The following is a 27,717-nucleotide window of genomic DNA, read 5'->3' as shown; positions in this document are numbered from 1 at the left end:
CCAAGAGCACTGATGAAAATGCTTTTTTAGCAGAAGTAAATATTCCAGCAAATCCAACTCAGAAACAAGATGTGCAACTCGGATTTGCCACATGCAAATCAGTGCTCACTTGAAAATGAAAACAATGACAAAATATTAAGGTTACTGCAAGTCAATATTTGTTGTCTAAGAAATAAAGTGTTGGAATTAAAACATTTTTGTAACATTAAGGATGTAGATGTGCGATGTGTGTGTGTCAGAACACCGGCTAACAGAAAATAAGCTGACAGTTTTGTTCCTCAAGGATATGTTTTAGCTGACATAATGTGAAGGAAAAACAGAAAAAATGGGTGTGCTGGAATTTATATCAAGCATGTCCAACAATTTTCAAAATTAGATATAACGCCATATTGTTCAGATGTAAATGCTGAGTTTAGCTGTGTAAGACTGACTGAAGAAAACATGGTAATTGTTAGCCTGTATAGGTCTCCAAATGGAGACACAAATGTTGAACTAGTGGTCATGAAACTTTTTAAGTTTAAAACAAAGACTGTTATTTGTGGTGATTTTAATATTAAAATGGGAAATTCAAGGCAGCAAGATTCCAGAACATTTTTAATATATTAATTTATTAAACTTGCACTGCACAAACAAGTGTCCTACTCATAATGATGCCTGCCTGGACAATATTATTGTTAATTTGCATAGAGAGGAATATGTGGTTAGCTTGGCTGATTGTGTTTTTGCAGATTATGATCCACTGCTTTTAACACTTTATCATAATAAGCCATCTTATACCAATGGGTAAGAGGTCAGAGAGAGGTGCACATTATGTCATTTATTAAAAAGTTAAAGGACACAAACTGGAACTCTGTTTATGAGTGTCACCCAGGAGCTGAAAATGGTTTTGAAGCTTTCTTTAAAAAATATAGACATATAAGGTGCTCCGGTTCCCCATTAATAAAAGTTAGGTCCTCAGTTGAACATAAAAATACAAAAATAAACTGATATACAAAAGAACTGGCAGAAATTACACAAAATATGCTCATACTCTATCGAACATATAAAAGCAAGGACAATCAATTGTCTGAACAGAGGGATATGGTCTACGATGTTTACCTTTGTTGTTGTGGTCTTCAGTCCTGAGACTGGTTTGATGCAGCTCTCCATGTTAATCTATCCTGTGCAAGCTCTTTCATCTCTCAGTACCTACTGCAACCTACATCCTTCTGAATCTGCTTAGTGTATTCATCTCTTGGTCTCCCTCTACGATTTTTACCCTCCATGCTGCCCTCCAATGCCAAATTTGTGATCCCTTGATGCCTCAGGACATGTCCTACCAACAGATCCCTTCTTCTAGTCAAGTTGTGCCACAAACTTCTCTTCTCCCCAATCCTATTCAATACCTCCTCATTAGTTACGTGACCTACCCACCTAATCTTCAACATTCTTCTGTAGCACCACATTTCGAAAGCTTCTATTATCTTCTTGTCCAAACTATTTATTGTCCATGTTTCACTTCCATACATGGCTACACTCCAAACAAATACTTTCAGAAACAACTTTCTGACACTTAAATCTATACTCGATGTTAACAAATTTCTCTTTTTCAGAAACGCTTTCCTTGCCATTGCCAGTCTACATTTTATATCCTCTCTAATTTAACCATTGTCAGTTATTTTGCTCCCCAAATAGCAAAACTCTTTTACTACTTCAAGTGTCTCATTTCCTAATCTAATTCCCTCAGCATCACCCGATTTAATTTGACTACATTCCATTATCCTCATTTTGCTTTTGTTGATGTTCATCTTATATCCTCCTTTCAAGACACTGTCCATTCCGTTCAACTGCTCTTGCAAGTCCTTTGCTGTCTGACAGAATTACAACGTAATCGGCGAACCTCAAAGTCTTTATTTCTTCTACATGGGTTTTAATGCCTAATCCTAACTTTTCTTTTGTTTCCTTTAGTGCTTGCTCAATATACAGATTGAATTACATTGGGGAGAGGCTACAATCCTGTCTCACTCCCTTCCCAACCACGCTTCCCTTTCATGTCCTTCGACTCTTATAACTGCCATCTGGTTTCTGTACAAATTGTAAATAGCCTTTCGCTCCCTGTATTTTACCCCTGCCACCTTTAGAATTTGAAAGAGTATTCCAGTAAACATTGTCAAAAGCTTTCTCTAAGTCTACAAATGCTAGAAACGTAGGTTTGCCTTTCCTTAATCTTTCTTCTAAGATAAGTCGTAAGGTCAGTATTGCCTCACGTGTTCCAACATTTCTACGGAATCCAAACTGATCTTCCCCGAGGTCAGCTTCTACCAGTTTTTCCATTCGTCTGTAAATAATTTGCATTAGTATTTTGCAGCTGTGACTTATTAAACTGATAGTTCGGTAATTTTCACATCTGTCAACACCTGCTTTCTTTGGGATTGGAATTATTATATTCTTCTTGAAGTCTGTGGGTATTTCGCCTGTCTCATACATCTTGCTCACCAGATGGTAGAGTTTTGTCATGACTGGCTCTCCCAAGGCAGTCAGTAGTTCTAATGGAATGTTGTCTACTCCCGTGGCCTTGTTACGACTCAGGTCTTTCAGTGCTCTGTCAAACTCTTCATGCAGTATCCTATCTCCCATCTACATCCTCTTCCATTTCCATAATATTGTCCTCAAGTACAACGCCCCTGTATAGACCCTCTATATACTCCTTCCACCTTTCTGCTTTCCCCTCTTTGCTTGGAACTGGGTTTCCATATGAGCTCTTGATATTCATGCAAGTGGCTCTCTTTTCTCCAAAGGTCTCTTTAATTTTCCTGTAGGCTGTATCTATCTTACCCCTAGTGAGTTAAGCCTCTACAACCTTACATTTGTCCTCTAGCCATGCCTGCTTAGCCGTTTTGCACTTCCTGTCGATCTCATTTTTGAGACGTTTGTATTCCTTTTTGCTTGCTTCATTTACTGCATTTTTGTATTTTCTCCTTTCATCAATTAAATTCAATATTTCTTCTGTTACCCAAAGATTTCTACCAGCCCTCGTCTTTTTACCTACTTGATCCTCTGCTGCCTTCACTACTTCGTCCCTCAAAGCTACCCACTCTTCTTCTACTGTATTTCTTTCCCCCATTCCTGCCAATTGTTCCCTTATGCTGTCCCTGAAACACTGTACAACCTCTGGTTTAGTCAGTTTATCTAGGTCCCATCTCCTTAAATTCCCACCTTCCCATCTCCTTAAATTCCCACCTTTTCGCAACTTCTTCAGTTTCAATCTACAGTTCATAACCAATAGATTGTGGTCAGAGTCCACATCTTCCCCTGGAAATGTCCTACAATTTAAAACGTGGTTCCTAAATCTCTGACTTACCATTATATAATCTATCTGATACCTTTTAGTATCTCCAGGATTCTTCCATGTATACAACGGGGGGTTATTAGACAAGATAATTCTTCCAGCCAAGTATGTCAAACTCTTGCTTGATCCAAGAGAACTGAATGACTACTTTGTCACGTCAGTCAGAGAACTCTGAGACAAAATTAAGGCCACAGACACATCTGCAAGGGATCTGCTTGGTCCCCAGCTGCCCCAAGGACCTCTGTTTCACTAGAACAATATCACGCCTGATCAAGTTCGTAAAATTGTTGCTAAATTATCGAATTCCAGATGTATGGACTGCTACTGGATGTCTAATTATGTTGTTAAAAGAACAGTCCACCTCATACGTAAGCCACTAAGCTTTATGTTTAACAAATGTTTAGAGAATGGAGTTTTTCCAGATTTGCTAAAAATCTCGAAAATTATCCCCGTATTCAAAAAGGGTGATAAACAACTCCACTAGAACTACTGAGCAGTATCTATTGTGCCAATATTTCCAAAAATAATTGAATCACTCATGTACTTTCATTTAAGCAATTATTCTGAAAATCATGATCTGCTTTGCAACAATCAATATGGATTTAGAAAAGGTAAAAATAGCACTTCAGCTGTTTTGGAAATTGTTGATCAGACTTCAACAGCTTTTCAAAATAAGAAGATGATGTCACTTGTATTATGTGATCTAAGTAAAGCTTTTGATTGCATTCCTTTGAATACATTATTAACAAAACTGGAGTATTATGGTGTACAAAAATCTACATAAGCAATAATTTCTTCCTATTTGATCAACAGAAAACAGTTTGTCTCAATTAGAAATAAGCATTCCCATTCTTCTTCATTGTGGCTATCAATGACCTGCCCCATTCTATATCACAGTCTGTAATCGGCTATGCAGATGATACAACTCTGCTTACTTCACACCATGACATCCCAACCCTTGATAGGATTACACAATAAACTCTTGACTCTGCATTGAATCGGTTTGCAGCCAATAAACTTGTGTGTAACCCAGACGAAACCCATAAGCTCATGGCTCTGAGTACTATGGGACTTAACACCTGAGGTCATCAGTCCCCTCCAAAAGCTTATGTTAGGATTATCTAAGAATATACAAAATAAAAGTGTCAAGCTCTTAGGAATATATATTGATGCCAAACTAACTTGAGAAGAGCATATAAGCCAAATCCTCAAAAAAAAAATCTCAATAGTGAACTACATCATGTGGAAACTGAGAGATGGTAAATAATCATTATCCCTGTATAGCATATTTTGGACTCTTTCAGTCACATATATCATATGGCCTACTCATATGGGGACATTTCCCTCATATCAGGAAAAAGAATTGTTCGTATAATGTGTAATGCTGGTCCTGTAGAACACTGCAGCCCTCTTTTTACCAGGCTTCGGATACTAACAGTGGTGAATTTGAATATCTATGCGGCTGCACTCTTTGTCAGGAAGAACATTAAAGAATGTATCATCAAGGAAACTGTGGTGTCACCGCCAGACACCACACTTGCTAGGTGGTAGCCTTTAAATCGGCCGCGGTCCATTAGTATACGTCGGACCCGCGTGTCGCCACTGTCAGTGATTGCAGACCGAGCGCCACCACACGGCAGGTCTAGAGAGCCGTCCTAGCACTCGCCCCAGTTGTACAGCCGACTTTGCTAGCGATGCTACACTGACCGATACGCTCTCATCTGCCGAGACGATAGTTAGCCTAGCCTTCAGCTACGTCATTGGCTACGACCTAGCAAGGCGCCATTACCATTTTATATTGAGATTGTTTTATGTATCATCAAGAGCGATGTACACCAATTATGGATTAAAGTTAAGTATTCCAAGATCTTCGTACTTTATTTGCAATTCTCAACACATTGTCATGTTCCAGACCTCACGCCAGTCTGCGTGAGCTTAAACGCGTGCCTTTCGGCTATCTCCAAGTGGCTTGGCTGTCTTGCCAAGTCACTACAGAAACAATTCACAAACACAATAATAGAAATAAGGCAAACATTGACATTCCAAGGCACAGGCTATCAATAATAGGAAACTCCCATAAAGTAAATGCACTCAAAATTTTTAGCAAATTTCCTCTTACCGTTCGATCCTTGCCTTTTAAAAAGTTCAAAATAAAATTATATGACTGGCTAACAAAAAACCAATGTTATCATATAAAAGAGTTCTATGATATTGACAATATTGATATTAATAATTAAGATTATTGCTGTATAAAATATATTTAATTTTTACATGAAACATGATCGATATTTGTATCTTACTGTCACTGTAAAATCCTATACTACTGTATGTGGTCAATGGCAATAAAGAATCTGAACCTATATCCTTCCGTTAGAGGTAGCTGGTGGCAACACTCTTTGAACTGTATATCTTCGCCACACGAATTTTAATGTTCAGTCACTGTGGGTCTATCAGGCTATCCAAGATGTATGAGATGCTTGCAGTCTTTTAACCATGTCCTGACAGGCTGCCAAGTGTAACGCACTTGCAGCTAACATCATAAACTCCTGGTATAGGTAGCATCTCAAAAGTATCTTTGGTCCCTAACTTGGTTTTTCCCCAGCAGAGCAACTTCATAGCCACATTGTGATAAACCACATCCAATCAGTGACTCCCTGCATGTATAAGACAACAGTGGTGCACACATGTTCCACACTAACTTGTCTATCACTCTTGTTCTTGGTAGACTTGATTTTACTGATTGTTTCTTTTTCGTGTTAATAAGCTCTGATTATGGTACACAGTTTCTGAAGTTCATATTGTCAACATCACAGACTTTAGGACCTTCTTGATAAAATTATACAAATATACAAATTAATACATGGCTATTTTTTCTTAATAATTTTATGTGATTCTTATGTTTTTTTGATAAGCTACGAAATGCCATAATTTTTTTTTCAAAAACTAATGATGAAGATTCAGAAAATTCTTCTAAAAGACATACGAGTACATTCGAAAAAACTATATTAAAAAGTGATAAAGGCACTACTAACTTTATAATGAAGTATTGTGTTCTTTGGATCTAATACAAAGGCATAAATCTTAATGAGAGCCAAATCTCTTTAGCAAACCGGCAAAAATAACTTAATTGTTCTGCAAGGCGATTAAGCTTGACTGTCAGAAAGGTGGAAATAATATCTGAAACTAGTAACTTATTTTGACCTTCCGTAATTATGCGAATGTATTTTAATTCATTTGATAGCTCCCAGCCACAGAAATCTGTTTTGTTATCATTTAACGTGAGAGCAACAAACGAAGAGGAAACAACAATGTCACTGAACGTAAACACAGATCACTTACTGTCACTGTAATAATGTGTAATGTCACTTCCCACCACAAGTCAGACTGCTCTGTGCATCAGCCCCAGATTTACTATTATCTCCCAACCGGGGCAATATTAAGTAGTGGCGCCCAGCCACACTTCTGTAACCAGAAGCGGGAGAGGTACTACTCATACACGACTCAACTGCGCATGTGCAAGAGCCCGCCCGCAACTGCTCAAATGACTGTAATTTAAACAGTTGTCACTTCACGCTCACCGGAGGCAATTTGTTGTTATGAAGCATTGCAGTCTTCCTAAAGCCTTTGATACACTTTGCTGTTGGCAGACGCTTGTATAAGTACTGTTTTGTTGTTGTATATGGCTATATGGTGCATTTCATTTGCAACTTAAGTTTTATTTTCGTTTTTTTTTTCTCTCGTTCATGTTTTGTTGCTGCAGTATAATCCTGCAGTGGCGGGATACAGTAATAGCCTTTGTTAGAGTATTGGTTCTTACCAGTCAAAATCACAAAAATTTAACTGAAACTAAAACAATGAAAAATTCCCGGAATTCTAAACAATTCCCGGATTTTTCCCAGTTTTCTCCCGGATGAAAAAAATTCCTGAGTTTTTCCTGGATCTTCCGGTCGTATACGCCCTGTAATATCAAGTTTTATGCAAAATCAAGGCAGAATTTTTTCTAGGGTCCACCTTTGGAACGAATAGAACTGACCAGACTTTTGAGATCAGTGCTTGTCTTTTGCACAACTGTTCAATTTGCATAGGAAGGTGCGGCCCTTCCACACAGCTGGAACACACTTGATATGGAGCCACAACTTGTCAAGATCCAAACCTTTTGCACCTAAGTATAGGAAATATGTTCCTCTGACAAACAGACTTTCTGTTGCCACTATTGCACTACAAGCTTGATACAGATGTATCGTAACTGGTCAGGACAATTAATATCATCACCTGAAATTGTAAAATTTGCACAAGCAGGCACCAATCTATTTACCATTCGTTGATGAAGTTTGTATGAAAAACTATATGTAAAAGAAAGATACAAGCCTCAACGTTACAATACCACCAAAATACCAAAATATATAGGTAGCTGTAATATAGACTACTCAGGGTGTATATGTGGACAAGAAACAAAAATTTCTCGATTTTTCCCAGATTTTCTGGTTAAAAATGCACTATAACCCCAGTGCAAGTACATTTTTTTCTGTGTTAAGTGGCGATATACTTCCCCTTGGAGCTGTAAAACTTATCAATCCATTGAACGGTGAAGGTTTTATGCACTGGCACAGAGCTTCCTGGCACTTTCGGAAATTATTATTGTTGTTGTTGTTGTTGTCGTCTTCAGTCCTGAGACTGGTTTGATGCAGCTCTCCATGCTACTCTATCCTGTGCCAGCTGCTTCATCTGCCAGTACCTACTGCAACCTACTTCCTTCTGAATCTGCTTAGTGTACTCATCTCTTGGTCTCCCTCCACGATTTTTACCCTCCACGCTCCCATCCAATACTAAATTGGTGATCCCTTGATGCCTCAGAACATGTCCTAAAAACTGATCCCTTCTTCTAGTCAAGTTGTGCCACAAGCTCCTCTTCTCCCCAATTCTATTCATTACCTTCTCATTACTTATGTGATCTACCCATCTAATCTTCAGCATTCTTCTGTAGCACCACATTTCGAAAGCTTCTACTCACTTCTTGTCCAAACTATTTACCGTTCATGTTTCACTTCCATACATGGCTACACTCCATACAAATACTTTCAGAAACGACTTCCTGACACTTAAATCTATACTCGATGTTAACAAATTTCTCTTCTTCAGAAACGCTTTCCTCGCCATTGCCAGTCTACATTTTATATCCTCTCTACTCCGACCATCATCAGTTATTTTGCTCCCCAAATAGCAAAACTCCTTTACTACTTTAAGTGTCTCATTTCCTAATCTAATTCCATCAGCAACACCCGACATAATACGACTACATTCCATTATCCTCGTTTTGCTTTTGATGGCGTTCGTCTTATATTCTCCTTTCAAGACACTGCTCAATATACAGATTGAATAACATTGGGGAGAGGCTACAATCCTGTCTCACTCCCTTCCCAACCACTGCTTCCCTTTCATGCCCCTCGACTCTTATAATTGCCATCTGGTTTCTGTACAAATTGTAAATAGCCTTTCGCTCCCTGTATTTTACCCCTGCCACCTTCAGAATTTGGAAGAGAGTATTCCAGTAAACATTGTCAAAAGCTTTCTCTAAGTCTAAAAATGCTGGAAACGTAGGTTTGCCTTTCCTTAATCTATCTTCTAATATAAGTCGTAGGGTCGGTATTGCATCGTGTGTTCCAATATTTCTACAGAATCCAAATTGATCTTCCCCGAAGTTGGCTTCTACCAGTTTTTCCATTCGTCTGTAAAGAATTCGCTTTAGTATTTTGCAGCCGTCGCTTATTAAACTGATAGTTCGGCTATTTTCCACATCTGTCAACACCTGCTTTCTTTGGGATTGGAATTGTTATATTTTTCTTGAAGTCAGAGTATTTGGCCTGTCTCATACATCTTGCTCAACAGATAGTACAGTTTAGTCAGGACTGGCTCTCCCAAGGCAGTCAGTAGTTCTAATGGAATGTTGTCTACTCCTGGGGCCTTGTTTTGACTAGGTCTTTCGGTCCTCTGTCAAACTCTTACGCAGTATCATATCTCCCAGTTCATCTTCATCTACATCCTCTTCCATTTCCATAATGTTGCCCTCAAGTACATCGCCCTTGTACAGACCCTCTATATACCCCTTCCACCTTTCTGCTTTCCCTTCTTGCAAACAACTGGGTTTCCAAATGAGCTCTTGATATTCATAAAAGTGATTCTCTTTTCTCCAAAGGTCTCTCTAATTTTCCTGTAGGCAGTATCTATCTTACCCCTAGTGAGATAAGCCTCTACATCCTTACATTTGTCCTCTAGCCATCCTTGCTTAGCCATTCTGCACTTTCTGCCGATCTCATTTTTGAGATGTTTGTATTCCTGTTTGCCTGCTTCATTTACTGCATTTTTACATTTTCTCCTTTCATCAATTAAATTCAATATTTCTTCTGTTACCCAAGGATTTCCACTAGCCCTCGTCTTTTTACCTAGTTGATCCTCTGCTGCCTTCACTACTTCGTCCCACAAAGCTACCCATTCTTCTTCTACTGTATTTTCCCCCCCATTCCTGCCAATTGTTCCCTTATGCTCTCCCTAAAACTCTGTACAACCTCTGGTTTAGTCAGTTTATCCAGGTCCCATTCCTCAAATCCCCATCTTTTTGCAGTTTCTTCAGTTTTAATCTACAGTTCATAACCAACAGATTGCGGTCAGAGACCACATCTGCCCCTGGAAATGTTTTACAATTTAAAACGTGGTTCCTAAATCTCTGTCTTAACATTATATAATCTATCTGATACCTTCTAGTATTTCCAGTCTTCTAGTATGTATACAACCTTCTTTCATGATTCTTGAACAAAGTGTTAGCTATGATTAAGTTATGCTCTGTGCAAAATTCTACCAGGCGGCTTCCCTTTTCCTTTCTTATCCCCAATCCATATTCACCTAGTACATTTCCTTCCCTTTCTTTTCCTACTATCGCATTGCAGTCACCCATGACTATTAAATTTTCATCTCCCTTCACTATCTGAATAATTTCTTTTATCCCATCATACATTTCATCGATCTCTTCGGCATCTGCGGAGCTAGTTGGCATATAAACTTGTACTACTGTAGTGAATTAAACCCAGTGAAAAACAACATGTTTATCTTTCATGACTGGCAACATTTACACTGTATATTTTCATATTATGAAAGTATTCCACCAAATACGGCACAACAGCTTCTGAAGCACGGAAATTGAGATTGCCATGCTCTTCTGTCAGTCAATCATAGCTCATGTCATATGATCTTGCCAGCAACTAGCAGCATCATTGTTAAGTAGCACAAACACACAAATAGGAGAAGGTAATGGTTTAAATTAATATAGATACAGCACAGCTACATGAAAAGCTAAGCCTTCACACATATAATTAATTTTAGTCATCAAAAATTCTTGGTTGGTTTTTTTTTCCCCGAAGGTGTGGTTAGGTGGACCCTAAGCGCACAACTTAAATTGCAGCAGCTGAATATTTTGTGGGTTACCTGGCTGAGTACATTTTCCACCTAGCACTTTGACTTTTCCTTAGAAAAGCCAGTTACATGAGAAATTGCTCAGGAACTCACTTCACACTTTGTTTATTGAAGGATAATTATACTTTTTGCCATAGTTATTGCATAATTTATAATCTATGGAAGAACTAAAATAAATACAAAAAACTAACCATGAAGCTTGGTCTGTTCTAGCGTGTTTACGTTTATAATATATCAAACACAAATGTGCCAATAAAATTTTAAATAGTAGAATGAATGACTGGTCTTCTGGGCCCAAAATTTTTTTAAAGTATTTGCATTAGCGGGCTAAAGTAAAGTTCTTTGTTATTTCTTACCAGTCAAATTTGAAAAAATTTAACTGAAAACTGAACCAATGAAAAAATTCCCCAGAATTATAAAAAAATCCTGGGTTTTACCCCAGATGAAAAATTCCAGATTTTTTTCCTGGATTGCCTGGTTGTCACTGGATGCATGCACCCTTCTATTGCAATAAACATTTTTTCTGTAGCACATTACACTGCAAACCTTAACACAAAATACTGTTGGTATTTTAACAATTAAATACCTATGTTTTCCATACCTTACAAAAATTCTAAATTTCTGTCAAAACTGCATGTGATTAAATCTTTTAAGTATTTTACCTGAAAACAGCAGCCAAATATACACCACAAAAGTCCCTATGTTATCGTAAAACATTTCATTGTCAACCAGCGTCGCGTGACACTGAGTTCATTCATGTGGGTGCTAATAGTGGGATATAGAATGCAAAAAGCTATTACTGTTCGTGGGCTTGCTGGAGATAGTGTGCCCAAGTGTTATCATCCACACCCTGTTTCCAACATAAATCGTATGTTTTGGTGCTGTACATTGAGTTACTGGTAGAGTTTGTGGACCAATTTCTCTACGAGATCAAATGAGAAATGTACTTTCAATTTAAGGAAGCCAACATTTTTGTTGCAGAAATGACAAATTAAATGCAAATTCGTTAATGTTTCCCTAAAGATGTCACCTGTTAATGATGGAATAGGCAATGTCACTGCTACACCATCCATCTGCTCATAAGATTTTCCTTTCAACTTTAAAAGTGCTAATCAAGCAGTGTCACATAAGGTTACATACATTGTGGGTAATTCGCTCTTTTAGTATTTTCGCTGCCTTTTCCAATACTACATTTATGAATAGCAACTTTATGTCAAATGGGCGATTCCATTGGCAAGATGGACTCGTGTTCTACAAGTCTGATGAAGTGTACTGAATATGATGGAATATTTTCCATCAAGTGTCATAGCATTTTTGGTCACATTTTTGGCCAGGTCGTATGATGATGTGCTAAAACAGGATGACAAGCAAAATTTTGTGTTACATTTCTCTTAATGTCATTTCTATGTGAATAGTACACTATGATGTGTTTTGGACTGGAATGAGATTTTCACTCTGCAGCAGAGTGTGCGCTGATATGAAACTTCCTGGCAGATTAAAACTGTGTGCCCGACCAAGACTCGAACACGGGACCTTTGCCTTTCGCGGGCAAGTGCTCTACCAACTGAGCTACCGAAGCACGACTCACGCGTCGCAGGAGAGCTTCTGTAAAGTTTGGAAGGTAGGAGACGAGGTACTGGCAGAAGTAAAGCTGTGAGTACCAGGCGTGAGTCGTGCTTCGGTAGCTCAGTTGGTAGAGCACTTGCCCGCGAAAGGCAAAGGTCCCGAGTTCGAGTCTCAGTCGGGCACACAGTTTTAATCTGCCAGGAAGTTTGTTTTGGACTGGTCTTGAGGAGAGGAGTTGGATTATCAAATAACAAAATATACAGTGCTATTCAAAAAAGATGTACTACTGATCATATCTTCATAAAGAACAGAGTTCAAGAAAGGCAATCACGTTGCTCGAAACATTCTTTTATTTTACTTTTGGACACAAATTATTTTGGATGGTTGAGATAAACAGGGAAATAGCATCATGGACAAATATGTCATCATATTCACTGGAGTCAGGCCGTTTCTGCACATTTCTAAACGAACACTCCACCTTGCCCACAGTGCACATGGTTGATTCTGACAATGTTGCTCTTCACATATGTACCACTGGAAGAGACAGTGAACAGTTTAAATGCACAAATAGCTCCAGACATAATGTAAGCTCAAGCGATGCTACTTGACGGTCACAACGTGCAAATGGATTACCTAGCAATGAGTTTCACCACTGATCACTAATAGTAGACCCCTTTATGGCAGCCTTCAAGGAACTGACACTTTAATTCTGCACCACTGCTATTTTGACAATACCTTTGTCATATGGCCTCCGTGAGAAAATTGTGCTCTATGAATTCCTTCAGAAATAGAAAAGAAGTCTGTGTTGCCATTTCATGATGTGCAATTTTACAGCTCACCAGATGGTACACTTGTGTTCTATCACCAGAGCTTATTGATCACTAATTGGACTGATCACTAAAATCATCTCTACTAAGAACACGAAAGTCAGAGATGAAGAGGTGGAACTACCACATGTGCAGGAAGTCACCAAGCATACGGAGAAATTTTTTTCATCAAATGAGCATTACATTTATCTATCAGAGAAACAAATAATAAACCTGTTGTGACCACCAGATGTGCTACCAATATATTGCACACACCTTGAGTTTATTATGTCACTTCTAAGAATGTAAGTTTACATTGGTGGGACAGGTTGACCGGTCAAGAAACAGCTAAAAGAGCGTGAGTGCCACATATAAATCTGACATGATAAATCCACAGCAGCGAAACATAAAAATTTATGTGACAAATATTCATGGTTTGAAGAGGCGTGTGCACTAGCTAGGTAGTCAATTACTCCTAAAAGGAAGATACAAGGGACAACTGGTGTACTCATCAAGTGGCCCATCAACATGAACAACTGTTAAATGGGATCTTCCATATTAATGTGTTTTCAAACATGAACAATACACGTGAAAAGAACTCAAACTTGACAATCATATACTGTCAATGCCTGCACCCAACTGGGATTATATTTTGTGGACAAATGTTTCTCAACCACAGGTATATTAACTTCTCCCAAGGAAAGAGTTGTGACTGGAGGTTTGTGCGCAACATCACTGAAAGATCAAGTATCACAACTGTCAGGTACACAGGTTTGGATGTTTTCTGATTCAGCTGTTAACTGATTCGGAAACATTCTCGATGCGTATGCTGAGTGGACCCATTTGTTACAGCAATCACTGTACACTTTGGTTCTCTCCAGCTCTCATTTAATTTTGACCAAATAATTCTGGAGGACCCTGCAGATATACAAAAACAAATGTGTCTAAGTAGTTCACTCAATAGAAAAACTTTCAAGGCAATTACAAGTGAAAACACATTGTTTGGCATGTGTAAAAAGCAATGAAGGAACACTGCATACTGTTCAACACATTAGGGTAATGGTTTCCAATCTTTCTGAGACAATTACCCCTAAGTGTGATCACACCAACAGATGTGCCTTACTAAACTTTAGAATGAAAAAGTTCCCTCTTTGAACACCATTTTAAAAACAACAAAAGATAAATCATTATTTAGCTTTTGTAGGTGTTTTATTGAACAATGAACTACTGAGTCAGTGACACAATTGGAACATTTTCTTATAGAATGATGAAACAATTCTGAGTCATCAAGAGTGTTACCTACAGCTCCTTCTCAGAAAAAGAGAGTTAAGTATCTACTTTGGGACCGGACACCCGTTACTAAACATGCTTCCGCTGCACCATTCCTTTCTCTAGTGAAACCTCATCCACATTGCACACTCCCACTTAAAAGCAACCAAGTTATTATGTGTGCACTACGCTCACTGTTTGTATGACACTTTATTACTACTTACTTCAGAACAGGAAGAAATTAAGAGACGTCATGCTGCCAATAAGTTGTAACTGACCACTGCCAATAATAAATAATAATAATAATAATAATAATAACAATAGCTAAGCCCAACAGAAGCACAGTGGCCTTTACATAGTTACTGGTGTGCTGTGCTATCAATTAGTTCATTTATCTGTTGTGAAATATGCGATGAAGCAATTTTTGGTCCACTGTAGGAGCTACCTATAACTTGAAGAATGCATTTATGGATATATTTATGATATATAAGAAGTATGTCTTGATTTTACTGACATAGATGCATGGTACAAAGAATGTGCGTAGTGAGTGAAATGTGTGAGGAAGAGGATGTTCATACATTTCTTTCACAAGCTGTAACATCCCTGACATTGTTTTACACATTACTGTTAGTATTTGAAAAGAAAATGTAATTACTGGAAACTCACGTAATCAGTATTGTAAATCTTATGTAGTAGACATAACACTAACAATATTTGAAAACTAATTTTGTTTTGTGACCTGACCAAAACATAATTGAGCCCTTTTATTTTTATTATCCAAACAAATTCCATCTCCGTTCCCTACTGGTGGTAATTATCCCCAGGTTGGGAATCACTCCATTACGGTGAAGTGGATTTGTGAGCTGCGGTCACTCAAATAAAATAGGACTGAAGACTTTCTCACAGTGTACTGGTGCAAATGCACGTGATTCAAATGCTGCTACAATATACAAAAAAATAGAGTGTGAAACAAAAGCTATGGGCAGAAATCCTATTTATGACTGGTTCAAATGCTGTCAAAATGTGCTTTACATGGTCAGAAACAGTCTCACACGGAGCCGGTCGAACATAAGGAGAGAGTATTGGAGAAAAAACAAAACAGAACAGTATTATTCCAGTGGATTGTCATAGCTGTTCCGGGAAAGGACCAGAGCTCTACGTGCTCCTAGAAAGCATTATAGGTACTGTAAGTTAGAGAGAAATTCAGCCAAGTTTTCATCAGGAACCTAATGGTGTACAAAAAGGATAAACTCAAATGGTGGTGGTGTGTTCACAGCTGTTGGAAGTAGTTTATGTTATAGACAAACTGAAGTTGATAGCTGCTGTAAGTTAATATGGGTAGAAGCTATACTCGGCTACCACAATGAATTAATAACTTTTTCTTTTTACTGACCCTCATCTTAGATGTTAAAACTATTGAAAGGTTCTTGGAAAATTTGAGATTCATTTCAAATAAGTACATACTATTTTAGTTGACAGGGACTTCAATCTGCCTTTGATATACTGCCAAAAATACATGTTTAAAATCATGGCATGCATAAATCATCATATGAAACTCTACAAGACACTTTCTACAAAAATTACTTTGAGCAATTAGTTTGGAGCCCACTAAGTGTAAGTAGTTATGATAATATGTACATCTTATGTGCCAAAAAATCCTGAGCAAACAGTATCATGCAAAGTCACAGTCATGCGATTGCACACTGTAACATCCAAATACACCAAAAGCAATGAAAACGGCATCTATTTAAAAAAGCAGATAAAAATTTAGCTTGACACCTTCAAGTGTCTCCAGTCCACCCACACCTTGTTAGTGTCCACCAAATATGGCTCAAGTTGAAAGAAATAGTGTTGACAGCATTAAGTTTTATACAGAGTAAATTAATGATGATGATGATGATTATTGTGTGTTTAAAGGGACTAAATTACTGGGTCATTAGTCCTTCCATTTCATAAGAGAAACAGGTAAAAAAGTGAAAAAAGAAATGGGGAGTGGCCTTCTCTAACTATATAAGGAAGTCACAGAGTTTTAACATAATAGGTAAAAGAAAATTGAGATAACCTGCAGTCACATGTTACTATTTTAATGAGTGGGGCGTCAGTTGCCTCTGCTGGAGACGAGATGTCTGAGAGGGAGGCCATCCGTTAAGAAGTGTTATGTGGACCATTGTGAAGGTACAAACAAAATATAGATGTATGCTCTGTTTAAGTGGTTTTAGAGGGCGTCCTGTTTCACACTGTTTGAAATGGGAACACTGCAGGTGATTTGTTAACTGCTGTGGTTTACCCGGAATCTTATATTCGTTGTTTCGGTTTGCTGAGGATTTTTTTAGTTCAGCTTCTCGTAACTCCGAGAGCGCCACTCGGCCGAAATTTTTCGCACTGCCGTTTCAGTAACTTCACACCATGATGAAGGTAGCGCGCATGTTCGCGAGTTCACGAACGACAGAATCTGCAATTAGTCTACAGACCTCTCCCACATCTCGATCTCAGAGCACCCTCGATTGCAGGTGTGCGCCACGACCTGACTAGTCTGCAGCTCGTGGTCTAGTGGTTAGCATCTAAGTCGTGGGATCCCGAATTCGATTCCAAGCCAGTTCGGAGATTTTATTTGTTAGAGAGTACTGGATGTCTGTGTTGAAGACGAGATGAAATAATTCTGATGATGCATAAGACACACACTGAAAATGGGGTAGCATTTTAGATTTGCATAAAATCCACTTTCCCTCAGGAATTTCAACACTTTTGCAGTGGCTGTCGTCATTCACAAGCATCTCAGGTAGTGGGGTACACAAGCAGAGAGTGTGCCACAGATCAGAGAGCAGAGCACACTGAACAAGAATAAGTGCTATCATCAGCAGATGACCACAGCTGCAGTGAGGAGGATCCTCCCGACGCAGAAGGAAGTCATGGGCGAGTCTTGTGTGGACAATGCGTAATCGGCATAACACACTGGCATCTTTCCGAGAGGCCTGGAAGTATATATGCCACACTTTAGTGGATCCCTTAATGACTTTTGACTTGTTTGGGTAATAGTAGCCTGCCACTCCTATTCCCAGAGCCTCAAAATATTATGTCAAAGTTGTAATTGTAAGTCTGGGCACAGTATTCCGACGTCAAGTTGATCCCGTGTAGTTGTGTCTTTAGCTAGATGGCTGGCAAGATCATTTTCTGGAATGCCTATGTGATTCAGTGTTCAGATGAATATCACTGTCTTTCCAGAGCTGTAAAGGTCAACCAGTAGGTTCTGGCTGTTGGTGAGCAAAAGATTTTTGGGATAGCACAGGGGTATGCCTTATAAGCAACTTATGGAGAGACAAAAATCAGACAGTTTGTCATGGCAAGGGATTTGACGTCCCGATTAGCCTGATATATGGCAGGGAACTCTGCAGTGTATACACTGCAGGCACTTAACAGAGAGTGCTTTGCGTGTACCCTGGCCTGTGCAAAACGGTAAACAACCCTGTCATTGACTTCCAGTCTGTCTGTGTAGATGTATACTGAATTAGAATAAACATGGAGGATCAAACAAAACAGGTGTCCGACAAGGGTAGAATAAGCAACCTTCTTGGGGCCACAAAAGAGGCCCATCCATATCACAAGACAGGGTACAGACCGTGGGAGGAAGCCCTTGGAACACAGACTAAAGGAGGCTGCTGGAGGTCCTTCACTAGAGTACTGAATCAAATCCCAGCTGGTCTACCCAGTTTTGGGTAGTGCGCAGTCAATTGTCGAACACAGTTGGGTGACCTGAGAGAGTAGGCATCTGACAGATAATGACTGTGTAATTAGCCAGAAGCTGCTGTCATCTAAACTGCAGCAGTGAGACACCGACTTCTGCCAAGAGGCTGTCACAAGGGCTTGTACGGAAGGCCCCTACTGCCACTCTCACAACAGTGTTGTGAACAGGGTCTGGCAAGCACAGTACGGATGGTGCTGCCAACCTGTAGGCAACACATTCATAGTCCAAGCGGGATAAAATCAGCACTCTGTAAAATCTCTGAAGAACAATGCAGTTCGCTCCCCATGACGAGTTACTAAGAACACAGAGCATTTAGCTTCTTCATGCAAGTTGCCTTGAACTGGCAGACATATGGAATCCAAGTTACCTTGTTGTCAAATAAAATACCTATGAATTGAAAAGTTTAAATGACTTCAAGTAAATGGTCACCAACATAAATTTCTGGGTGCACATGCATAGTCTCGAGTCAGAAAAAATGCACAACTCGTGATTTTGCAGGAGAAAATTGATAGCTGTGACTTGAAGCCCAATCATGCACTCTCCACACAACCCGCTGAAGCTGGTGCTCAGTGGAGTGCAGTGATGCAAAGGCATAGTACAGGCAAAGATCATCCACATAAAGTGATGGAGAGACTGCGGGGCCTACTGCATTTGCAGTGCCATTGATGGTGATAGCAAACAGCATTACACTCGGAACCAATCCCTGAGGTACTTCAGTTTCCTGTATATATTGGTTGCAGAGAAAAAAACCTACCTGGACCCGAAAAAGTCAGAGATAGGAAATTAAACTGCCCCAGAAATGCCACTCATGAAATGTAGATAGGATGAGATGTCACCAGACAGTCACAGCAATCAGATGTTGGTGATGAGAGAAAGCACTGAACACTGCAGATTCCAGATGAACCAGGTGATCTGTACTGGATCAGAAAGCCCGAAAGCAACTTTGGAATCACGATATACGACCTCCGGCTTCAAGGCACCAACAAAGATGGTGATTGACCATTTATTTAAATAGGTTACACAGCCCATTTCATGGAGATGTTGGTCATTAGTTAGTTAAAATATGTGGGTCCTTCCCTGGTTTCAGGACAACAGTAATACCTTCCTCCCATTGAGAGGGAAACTCTCCTTACCTAGTAAATGAATATGAGATTGAAAAGAAGTACAATGGTACACAAAACAGGTGAGAATATTGCTAAAGAAACAACAGAAGAAATATTCCAGATTTAAAGGAATGCAAAATTATGAGGTTTACAGATGCCTGAAATCTGTTGTATACTTCAATGTGGGATACCTCTAATAGTATCCACAACAAAACTTTGTCTCAAAACCTGGCAGAAAATCCAAAGAGGTTCTGGTCTTATGTAAAGTTTACCAGCAACTAGATACTATGGGAATGCAATGGTAAAGTTCCTGATGGTAATTCCTCTGATGCGGAATTACTGAACATGGTATTCCAAAATTCTTTCACCAAAGAAGATGCTGTAAACATTCCAGGGTCAACAGAAACCTCCGATCTTACTCGTCGGCTTTGACCCGTGACGTAAGCGTGTTGTGGTGTGTGACGTCATTACAGCGCGGAGTTTGGTTTGTGATTGTGGCGTGTTTGTAGATGTCGTGGGGGTGTTTGTCGTGCCCTCTGGTGGTGTGTTCATGGTTTACGTTTGTTTGGTTTGTTGGGGTCAGTTTGCTGTTGCTCAGTGGTGAGTGCTGTGTTCGTGGTTTTGAAGCGGAATTTGTATTAGTGAGTTAACGGTTTTGTGTGATGGTTAATGTAATGGTAATTGCTGTATGTTGGGTGAGTTTGTTATTGAGTGTATTCGGTTGTGGTTTTTTGTTCAGGAATGGATATGAAAGACCGCATGAATAGTGTTCGGTTGAGGGCGATGATGGGCGAGACACCGTTAGAACTGATCAAGTTTCTACAGCTATTCGGATTAATTGCCGAAGTTGTAAAGTGCTCTCTTTGCCGTGAGGCGATGAAATTGGTTAAAGTTCCGGCCTCTCGGACCAGGGACGGGTACATGTGGTGCTGCAGGAAAGATGGCGTATGGCGTTCCATAAGGCGCGGTACCTGGTTCGAGAAGTCTAGACTGGGCATGCGTGAGATTGTGCTTGTTACGTATTATTTTTGTTATAGATCCCCACAGAGTTTTTGCGCGTTTGAGACTGGTGTGAGTGAGAGGACTGTTTTAGACTGGTATTCCTTTTGTCGTGAAGTGTGTTCGGAATTTATTAAGTACAGGGGTAAGTTGGGGGGGCATGGGGTGGTTGTGGAGGTGGACGAGTCGCAGTTTGGGATAAGGAAGTATGGGAGGGGGAAGTCTGTGGCTGGTCTTTGGGTGTGGGGGGCTGTTGTTCCGGGGGGTGGGGGTTCCGAATGTGTTTTTAGGGTTGTGGAGGGGAGGTCGAAGGCTGAACTAGTGGGGTTAATTGAGGAGTATGTAGAGCCGGGGGTCCACAGTAGTTTCCGATGCTTTTTCTTCTTATAGGGGGTTGGGTGAGAGGGGATTTAATCATTTAGTAGTGAACCACAGTTTAGAGTTTAAGAATTATGATACAGGGGCTTGCACTAACACAATTGAGGGGATGTGGGGGGCGGTTAAGTCAGTTCTTGGGAGGGTGAAGAGGCGCTCTTCCAACCTTCAGTCTCATTTAGATGAGTACTGTTGGCGGAAGAGTGTCCCAGAGGGCTATTGCATTGTTCGGGTTTTTTTAAGGGTTGTGGGTAAAATGTATAGGCCGAAAGTGGTTAGTTAGGGTGGGCTGGGTAGGTGGGTGGGTGGCTGTGGTTCAGGGTGGGGTGGGTGGTTTATTTTGTTGTATAGTGTTTGTTAAGGTGGGGGGGGGGGGGAGGGGGAGTGTGTGTGTTTTCTTTTTGTTGTGGAGGATCTATTTTGTTGAAGTTTTTGTTGAGTTGTAGTGTGTGATTGAGATGTTTTTTATGTTGTATTTGGTTTATGTTTGTGGGTTTTTTATTTTTTATTTTGGGGTTGTGGGGGAGGGGGTTTACGTTTGGGTGGGTTGGGTTTTTATTTTAGTTTAGTATTTTTTCGTTGGTGTGTGTGTGTGTGTGTGTGTGTGTGTGTGTGTGTGTGTGTGTGTGTGTGCGTGTGCGTGTGTGTGTGCATTTGTGTGTGATTGTGGTGGCCAATCTAGGTTGTGGGGCTGGAACTTTTTTGTGGTAAGTTCCATTTTTGTTTTTGTTTTTGGTGTATGTGTTGTGTATTGGGTATAGGGAAGTGTTTCATTGAGATTTGTGGGTGTGAAGGTTGGTATTGGTATTTGTATTGGAAGATGTGTTTGAGATCATAGGTCATGGGTAGTGGTCGATATGGGATTGGTAACTGGTGTTGAGCTATATAGCTGGAGGGAAGTGTTAATCTCAATGTTTGGTGGAGTATGTCGATTTTTGTAATTGGAGATGGGATCGGGAGTTGCTGTTGAGCTATATAGGTCAAGGGAAGTGTTCGATCCTAATTTATGGGATCGGGAGTTACTGTAGATCTATGTAGGTCAAGGGAAGTGTCTGATTCTGGATAAGAATGTGTTTTTTGGTATTTGGTCAGTTTCGTGATGTTGATTTTTTTCGTCGTTTTGCGTGGTTTTGTATGGCGGTCGGTGGCTACATTTGTGTATATTTAGTTTCTCCCCACCCAAAAACCCCCAATTTCCCACACTTGTCCCGTTAGAGTCATTAGGCTTTTTGTGAAACCTGTGTATTTCAGTGTTTACGATACGTATGCGATGTTTTTATATCCGCCATATTGGAATTGTCGTTTATGGTCGTTTCCGCCATATTTGTGACGTCATGGGTCAAAGCCGACGGGTAAGATCGGACGCTTCTGTATTTCCACATTCCAGAGCTTGAATCAAGGATTGCTCCAACATGAGTTATATAAATTTACATATCCTCAATGTTGCAGGGCAATCTAAGTCACTTAAAGGATTTCCTCCCAGTCCAGACTGTACACAAAGTGCATAATGTATGAATTTCAAAAGTTTTCTTTCTTAAATTTATTTCTGTAAAAAACACAACATATTCTTTAAGCAAGTAAACTACATTTTACCTAAGTATCTGAAATTTACTTACAAAAAGGACCCATCAAAGACGGTCAATCTCACATGAGTGTTGTTCAATGATCTAAATTATTATGAGTAATGGTCACCGTAAAGGAATATAACAGGAAATTTAACTTGAGAAAGACTTAAATACTCTCTATATATAATATTTTGTTTAGTTATCACTTACCTTTGGTAATATACAGGTAGAAAAAGTCACAATATAGTACTGTCTGGACAATACCAGCTACAATGGCAATGAGATCGTAATGTTCTTCGGTGTAGTAACGGTATATCCAGTTCAGTAGGTAAAGTGCTCTGTAAGCTCCCAGAGCAAACAGGTAATGTGATGTTATGCTTTCTGCCTCACCAGTCTTTGAGACCAGAAACAGTTGAGGTAGGATTGCCACTGATTCAAGGTAGATGCTAAAAGTCCACAGTACCTGTAATGGCACAAAACAATTGCACACTGCTGCATGTAAGGGAAAATTTGAACTCTGTCATAAAAGATGAAATAAATGTAACAATATGAGTGACACATTCACAGGCTGCATATGATCTATAAAATTTTCCTTTGCCTGCTAATGGATTCTCCACAAACTTGATTGTAAACATAACATCTATTTGTTCGAAACAAAGTGTCGACATAAGTCTGTAGGACAGCACAATTACAATAGTCTCCAAATGTAGGGATTATATACACACAATTTAGTGAATAAATAAATTTCAGCTGAGTAGTTATCTGCAAGTCGTACTGGAGCTCTTTGAGTTATTTCTCGCAGATCTACATTATCCCAACTTACTGATTTATTGATTTCTAATTTCATTAATCTGAAATGCAATATTTGTTTGCATAGTTGTAACTATGGGGTTAATAGCTGAATGCTAATTCTTACCTCCAACACTGTAAATTCATGGTTGATCAGGAGTGCCAGTGCTACAGCCGGAATTAGCAGAAATTCAATTCTGTAAAAATGAAAAGATAATGAGTGACAACAGCAATGCAGTCATGGAATACCATGTGAAGAATACAAACAATAGTACGAACAAAGACACCCACTTCTCATAATGGATCCCTCCCCACCCCAAAACACACAAATGAAAGATGGAAGGGGATGGGGAGGGAGTGGGAATGCATACTATTCTCCTGGTGGAGTTTCGGAAGAATGCGTGCAAGTACCCTTATTTATACGCAGTTCTACTGTTTAACGTTCCCTCTAGAAGATGAATGGTCATCCACACTGCAGCTGTTCAAAATAATGAGTGAACTGAAGTTAACTTCCAAGAAAATATTTCAAAAATGAGGAAAATTCAAATCAAGTAATGAAACAGTATAATAAAAATATATTTTCGTGCTAAAAAAGACCAACATGGCACTAAACCATCCCAGAAATGTATACCTGAGAGTGGATTCCGAACGTGTGTTAATGAGGATGGGTAGAACAAACATTTCTGCAATGTTGAAATAAAGTATTAATGGTATGGTGCCTGCCTCAGTCACATCAATTTATCATCTAGGTGTAATGTATGAAAGCAAGGTCTCACGACAACGTGACTAAGGGAAATTTTCTTGGGTTTGCAGCCATTTCAAGCAGTTATACATCATGAGCTCTTGGTCACATCTCCTCGGCCATTGTCACGAAGTAACCGACTGTTTCTTGGTTGCTGCCATCTTCCTTATTATACAGCTGTGATACTGGTCGTGACAGCATTGACGCTCAGTCCATTGGAGATACTGAAGCAGTCATCTCTGGAAGAATGTATTATCAAGAATCTTTTCCTTTCCACATGTTATTCAAGGTGCAATATTAAAAATATAAAACAATGAGAACAAAGTCAGCTGTAGGAAATTAATCATGTTTTGAACATTAGTACTGATCTTATCACTGTATTGATTATGTGCACTTTGCATTTTCAGCAACTTCCCATATTTGTGCAAGCATCGGCAATGGTCATATCCAGAAACTGCATCAAAATTGACATTACTTGTATCTGAAACTTCCTGGCAGATGAAAACTGTGTGCCTGACCGAGACTCGAACTCGGGACCTTTGCTTTTGCGGGCAAGTGCTCTACCATCTGAGCTACCGAAGCACGACTCACGCCCGGTCCTCACAGCTTTACTTCTGCCAGTATCTCGTCTCCTACCTTCCGAACTTTACAGAAGCAGAAGTAAAGCTGTGAGGACCGGGCGTGAGTCGTGCTGCGGTAGCTCAGATGGTAGAGCACTTGCCCGCGAAAGGCAAAGGTCCTGAGTTCGAGTCTCGGTCGGGCACACAGTTTTAATCTGCCAGGAAGTTTCATATCAGCGCACACTCCGCTGCAGAGTGAAAATCTCATTCTGGATTACTTGTATCTACCACTTTGGAGAGAAGAAAAAAAACAGAAGGGAGGCAACGAGAAAAATATCCTCATATAGCATGAGTTGTTTTGACATTTACTGAGTGACTAGTTAACTGGTCTATTAAGAATGCCATTTTACATTTACGGGTGACAAAATGTGAAAAATGAATATATGTACTGATTTGCAGAAGACACTGCGTCATGGCAAGTTTTCAGCCATTCGCTTGACTGAACAAATAAATAAATAAAACAATTAACTATACATCCGACCACAAACAACTTTACAACTATATGAACCATGATTTAGTACAGTCTTGCTTATCCAAGTTTGAAAGCAGACGATCAGCAATGTACAATGGATTGAAAAATATATGAGCAGTGAGAATATACAGTTTAGGTGATGTGGCAACTGACATCACCCAATTTCAGATTAGCTTAAACAGTTGATTTACGGTATTTAACTTTAAACAGCTGGAAATAAAAATCTTATTCCATTTAGCGAGCAAGTGTGATTTGGGGAAAATAGTATGTCTACATTACTTAAGTGCCATTTATAAACTTACTTAATACAGACATATCAGAACAGTTTCGTGATGTTTCAGCATCCAAAATTTAGACTGATTTATATTTGCCCATGTTACTGCAGTGAAGTCATGCTTTAGATGCCTGTAAATTACATATCCATGGAGGAAACAATATACAATACAGAATTAGGTAGGAGTTATATAATCTCTCCCTTGCCTTTTTCTTTGTGTTAGATATTTGTATTATATGTAACACAAATTTTCTTAATTCATCTCACAACCACAATTTGTATTATATGTAACACAAATTTTCTTAATTCATCTCACAACCACAATGTCACCTAACAATCGGACCTAGGCCTTTGGCTATGCTACATTAAAGTTTATCGCCGCAACTAAGATATCGAGAGGGAGAGGGGAGTGGGAGGAGACTATCAGACACTAAACAAGCAGTTGGTATCAGAAGTTGGGATTAACTGAAACGTTCATTACTGCTTTGTCAATTCACACCCGAACTGTCATGTTCCAATCAAACATAGATCTCTGGCAATGCTACAAGATCAATATGCCACCCCCATTTACATTCCAAAAACTAATACAGACACAAAAGAAATATCATCAGTGTTCTGTTCACACATATATGACATCATGCACTATCACATATCATCATATTATGGGACGAAGTTGATTTCTGGTATCAGTTGATTCAACTGACCCAGAAAGAGTCTAGAACGTGATACAAGCCATCAACGTTGAACAGCATCTCTATCAAAAAAGTAATTATTTGCCAGCACAAAGTATCTACTAAGGTGACTACGAAATAACACAAATATGAGTGTTTTAACAAATCAAAGTACTGGGTTCAAACTTCAAGATATCACTCACCAGCGGGAAAATTAGGGCTTCCTATACAAACATGGAATCTGTACAACAGATACAATGCTGTTTCAGGGTGGGAAAGAATTTCTGTATAAAGCTGCAACTGAATTTCCACATATATTACAGGCTTTACTTGGAGGTTACTTTTAGTGTATTTATATTTAATGCTGTATGAAAGACATAGACTGCCACAGATCACTTGCCAAGATTAATGCCAGATTGAAAGTGTAAAAACTTGACCTCACATGATCCAAAAGGAAATATTTTCCAGACATAAATACAATATAAATGAATATCAATTGCAAAAGCTATGCAGTTAGCCAGATCACAAAACAAAGGTCTACTGTTGAAAATAACAGGCACAGTATCCACTTGCAGGATACAAACAAACTCACCGAAAAGTGTCGTGATTGTGGTCATATGTTGCCTTGAATTTGACATACATCAAGTACACTGTTGCGTAGGAAGCAGCGATGAAAAATATCTTCATGGCAGTGTTGTATGCTGATATATAAGACGTCAGGAGATCCAGGTATCGCGTTGTGTACACCAACGCGAAGAGTATTTGGGATTTTCCAGAGATCCCTGAAACATATTCATGTTTTCGATTACAACGTTATGCACATTAAGAGTCTTTATTGGCATGCGAAAAATCTAACGTGTACACTAGTCAATATCCCATTGTGTGACAGTTACTCTGACCTCACACATAATGCACACAAAAGCACGTGTAGTAACATCCAATGGCTTATTATAACAATAGAGAAGTAATTTAGAAGTTCGATGCAGAAAGTTTCAAAATTTATCGTTCTAATTTGCATTATTATGGTGGTTATCGGTAGACGAACCGGCTACCAGCCAACTAACAATGTCTGTATGATACACGTTACAAAACATACCTGCACAAGAACGAGTCTTCCATATTTTCAGCAGTAAGATTATTATTGCTAATAGATGCGATAAATCTCCCACCAGTCGAAATATATTCATTTTGGTAAAATAAACTGAAGAGTTTGAGACTCAAAATATGACGTGGCTTAGCCGCAGATGGCACCACCGTGGAAACTCGTAGCCTTCTTTACTACGTTGTTTATATGATAGCATTGTGTACATGGTTATTAGGTTGGCAACATGCTAAACGAATGATGGGTGACACGAGCTAAAACTCTTGATATTGTAGAAAAAAATGTTTTAAACCAAATATTAGAACCTGTTCGATACAGAAATAAAGCAGGAAATAATTTATCGTGAAATGACAGTGAAAAAATAATATCTATCTAGGTTTCTCCACACAGACCATGCTGTATTCAAAGGATATCTAATCGTGGTACGTCTTTCCGTGGAAGTGCTTTGATGTCTACGACAACAAGCTTGCGCAGACAGATCGCGGGAACTCATACGTCAACAAAACATGAACGTGCGAGGGACCAGTAGCACACAGTTGCGATACTTGGGCTGAGGTGGTTGGTCGCATTATAAGCGCGTCCGTCCAGACGATTTCGTGGACTTAATAGTTTTAGCAAACGTTCAACAACAGTTCATGCGGTTTCCTCCGTGCTGGGAACTTTGTCTGGGAGTGACGTTTACGGTAAAGTAATGCCGTAGTTGTATCTGAATTGCCGTATCGTGTTTTAGTAGGAATTTTTAGTCGCTTTGTTCTCTACATACACCCTTACATATTTCTGCTTGTAGTGTGCTTTTTTTGCTTGTTGTCAGTTCATTTTGTTGTCGAATT

At 39.3% G+C, this 27,717-nt stretch overlaps 1 protein-coding gene across 1 annotated transcript in view; it reads right to left on the bottom strand.

Annotated features, from left to right (window-relative positions):
* Nucleotides 1–27,056, bottom strand: part of LOC124594822 (ER lumen protein-retaining receptor) — a 30,886-nt gene extending 3,830 nt beyond the window's left edge. The window contains exons 1-4 of the mRNA XM_047133266.1: nucleotides 26,882–27,056; nucleotides 26,378–26,567; nucleotides 23,134–23,203; nucleotides 22,428–22,680 (exon numbers count right to left, since the gene is read on the bottom strand). Of these exons, the coding sequence (XP_046989222.1) occupies nucleotides 22,428–22,680; nucleotides 23,134–23,203; nucleotides 26,378–26,567; nucleotides 26,882–26,972 (604 nt within the window). The 5' untranslated portion in view covers nucleotides 26,973–27,056. The remainder of the gene's footprint in view (nucleotides 1–22,427; nucleotides 22,681–23,133; nucleotides 23,204–26,377; nucleotides 26,568–26,881) is intronic.
* Between the last annotated feature and the right edge of the window lie 661 nt (nucleotides 27,057–27,717).

The sequence above is a fragment of the Schistocerca americana genome, chromosome 2 (assembly GCF_021461395.2).
Source record: "Schistocerca americana isolate TAMUIC-IGC-003095 chromosome 2, iqSchAmer2.1, whole genome shotgun sequence".
In the NCBI taxonomy this organism is placed as follows: domain Eukaryota; kingdom Metazoa; phylum Arthropoda; class Insecta; order Orthoptera; family Acrididae; genus Schistocerca; species Schistocerca americana.
Note: the sequence above shows the minus strand (reverse complement) of the source record. Positions and strands in the feature narration are given on the sequence as shown.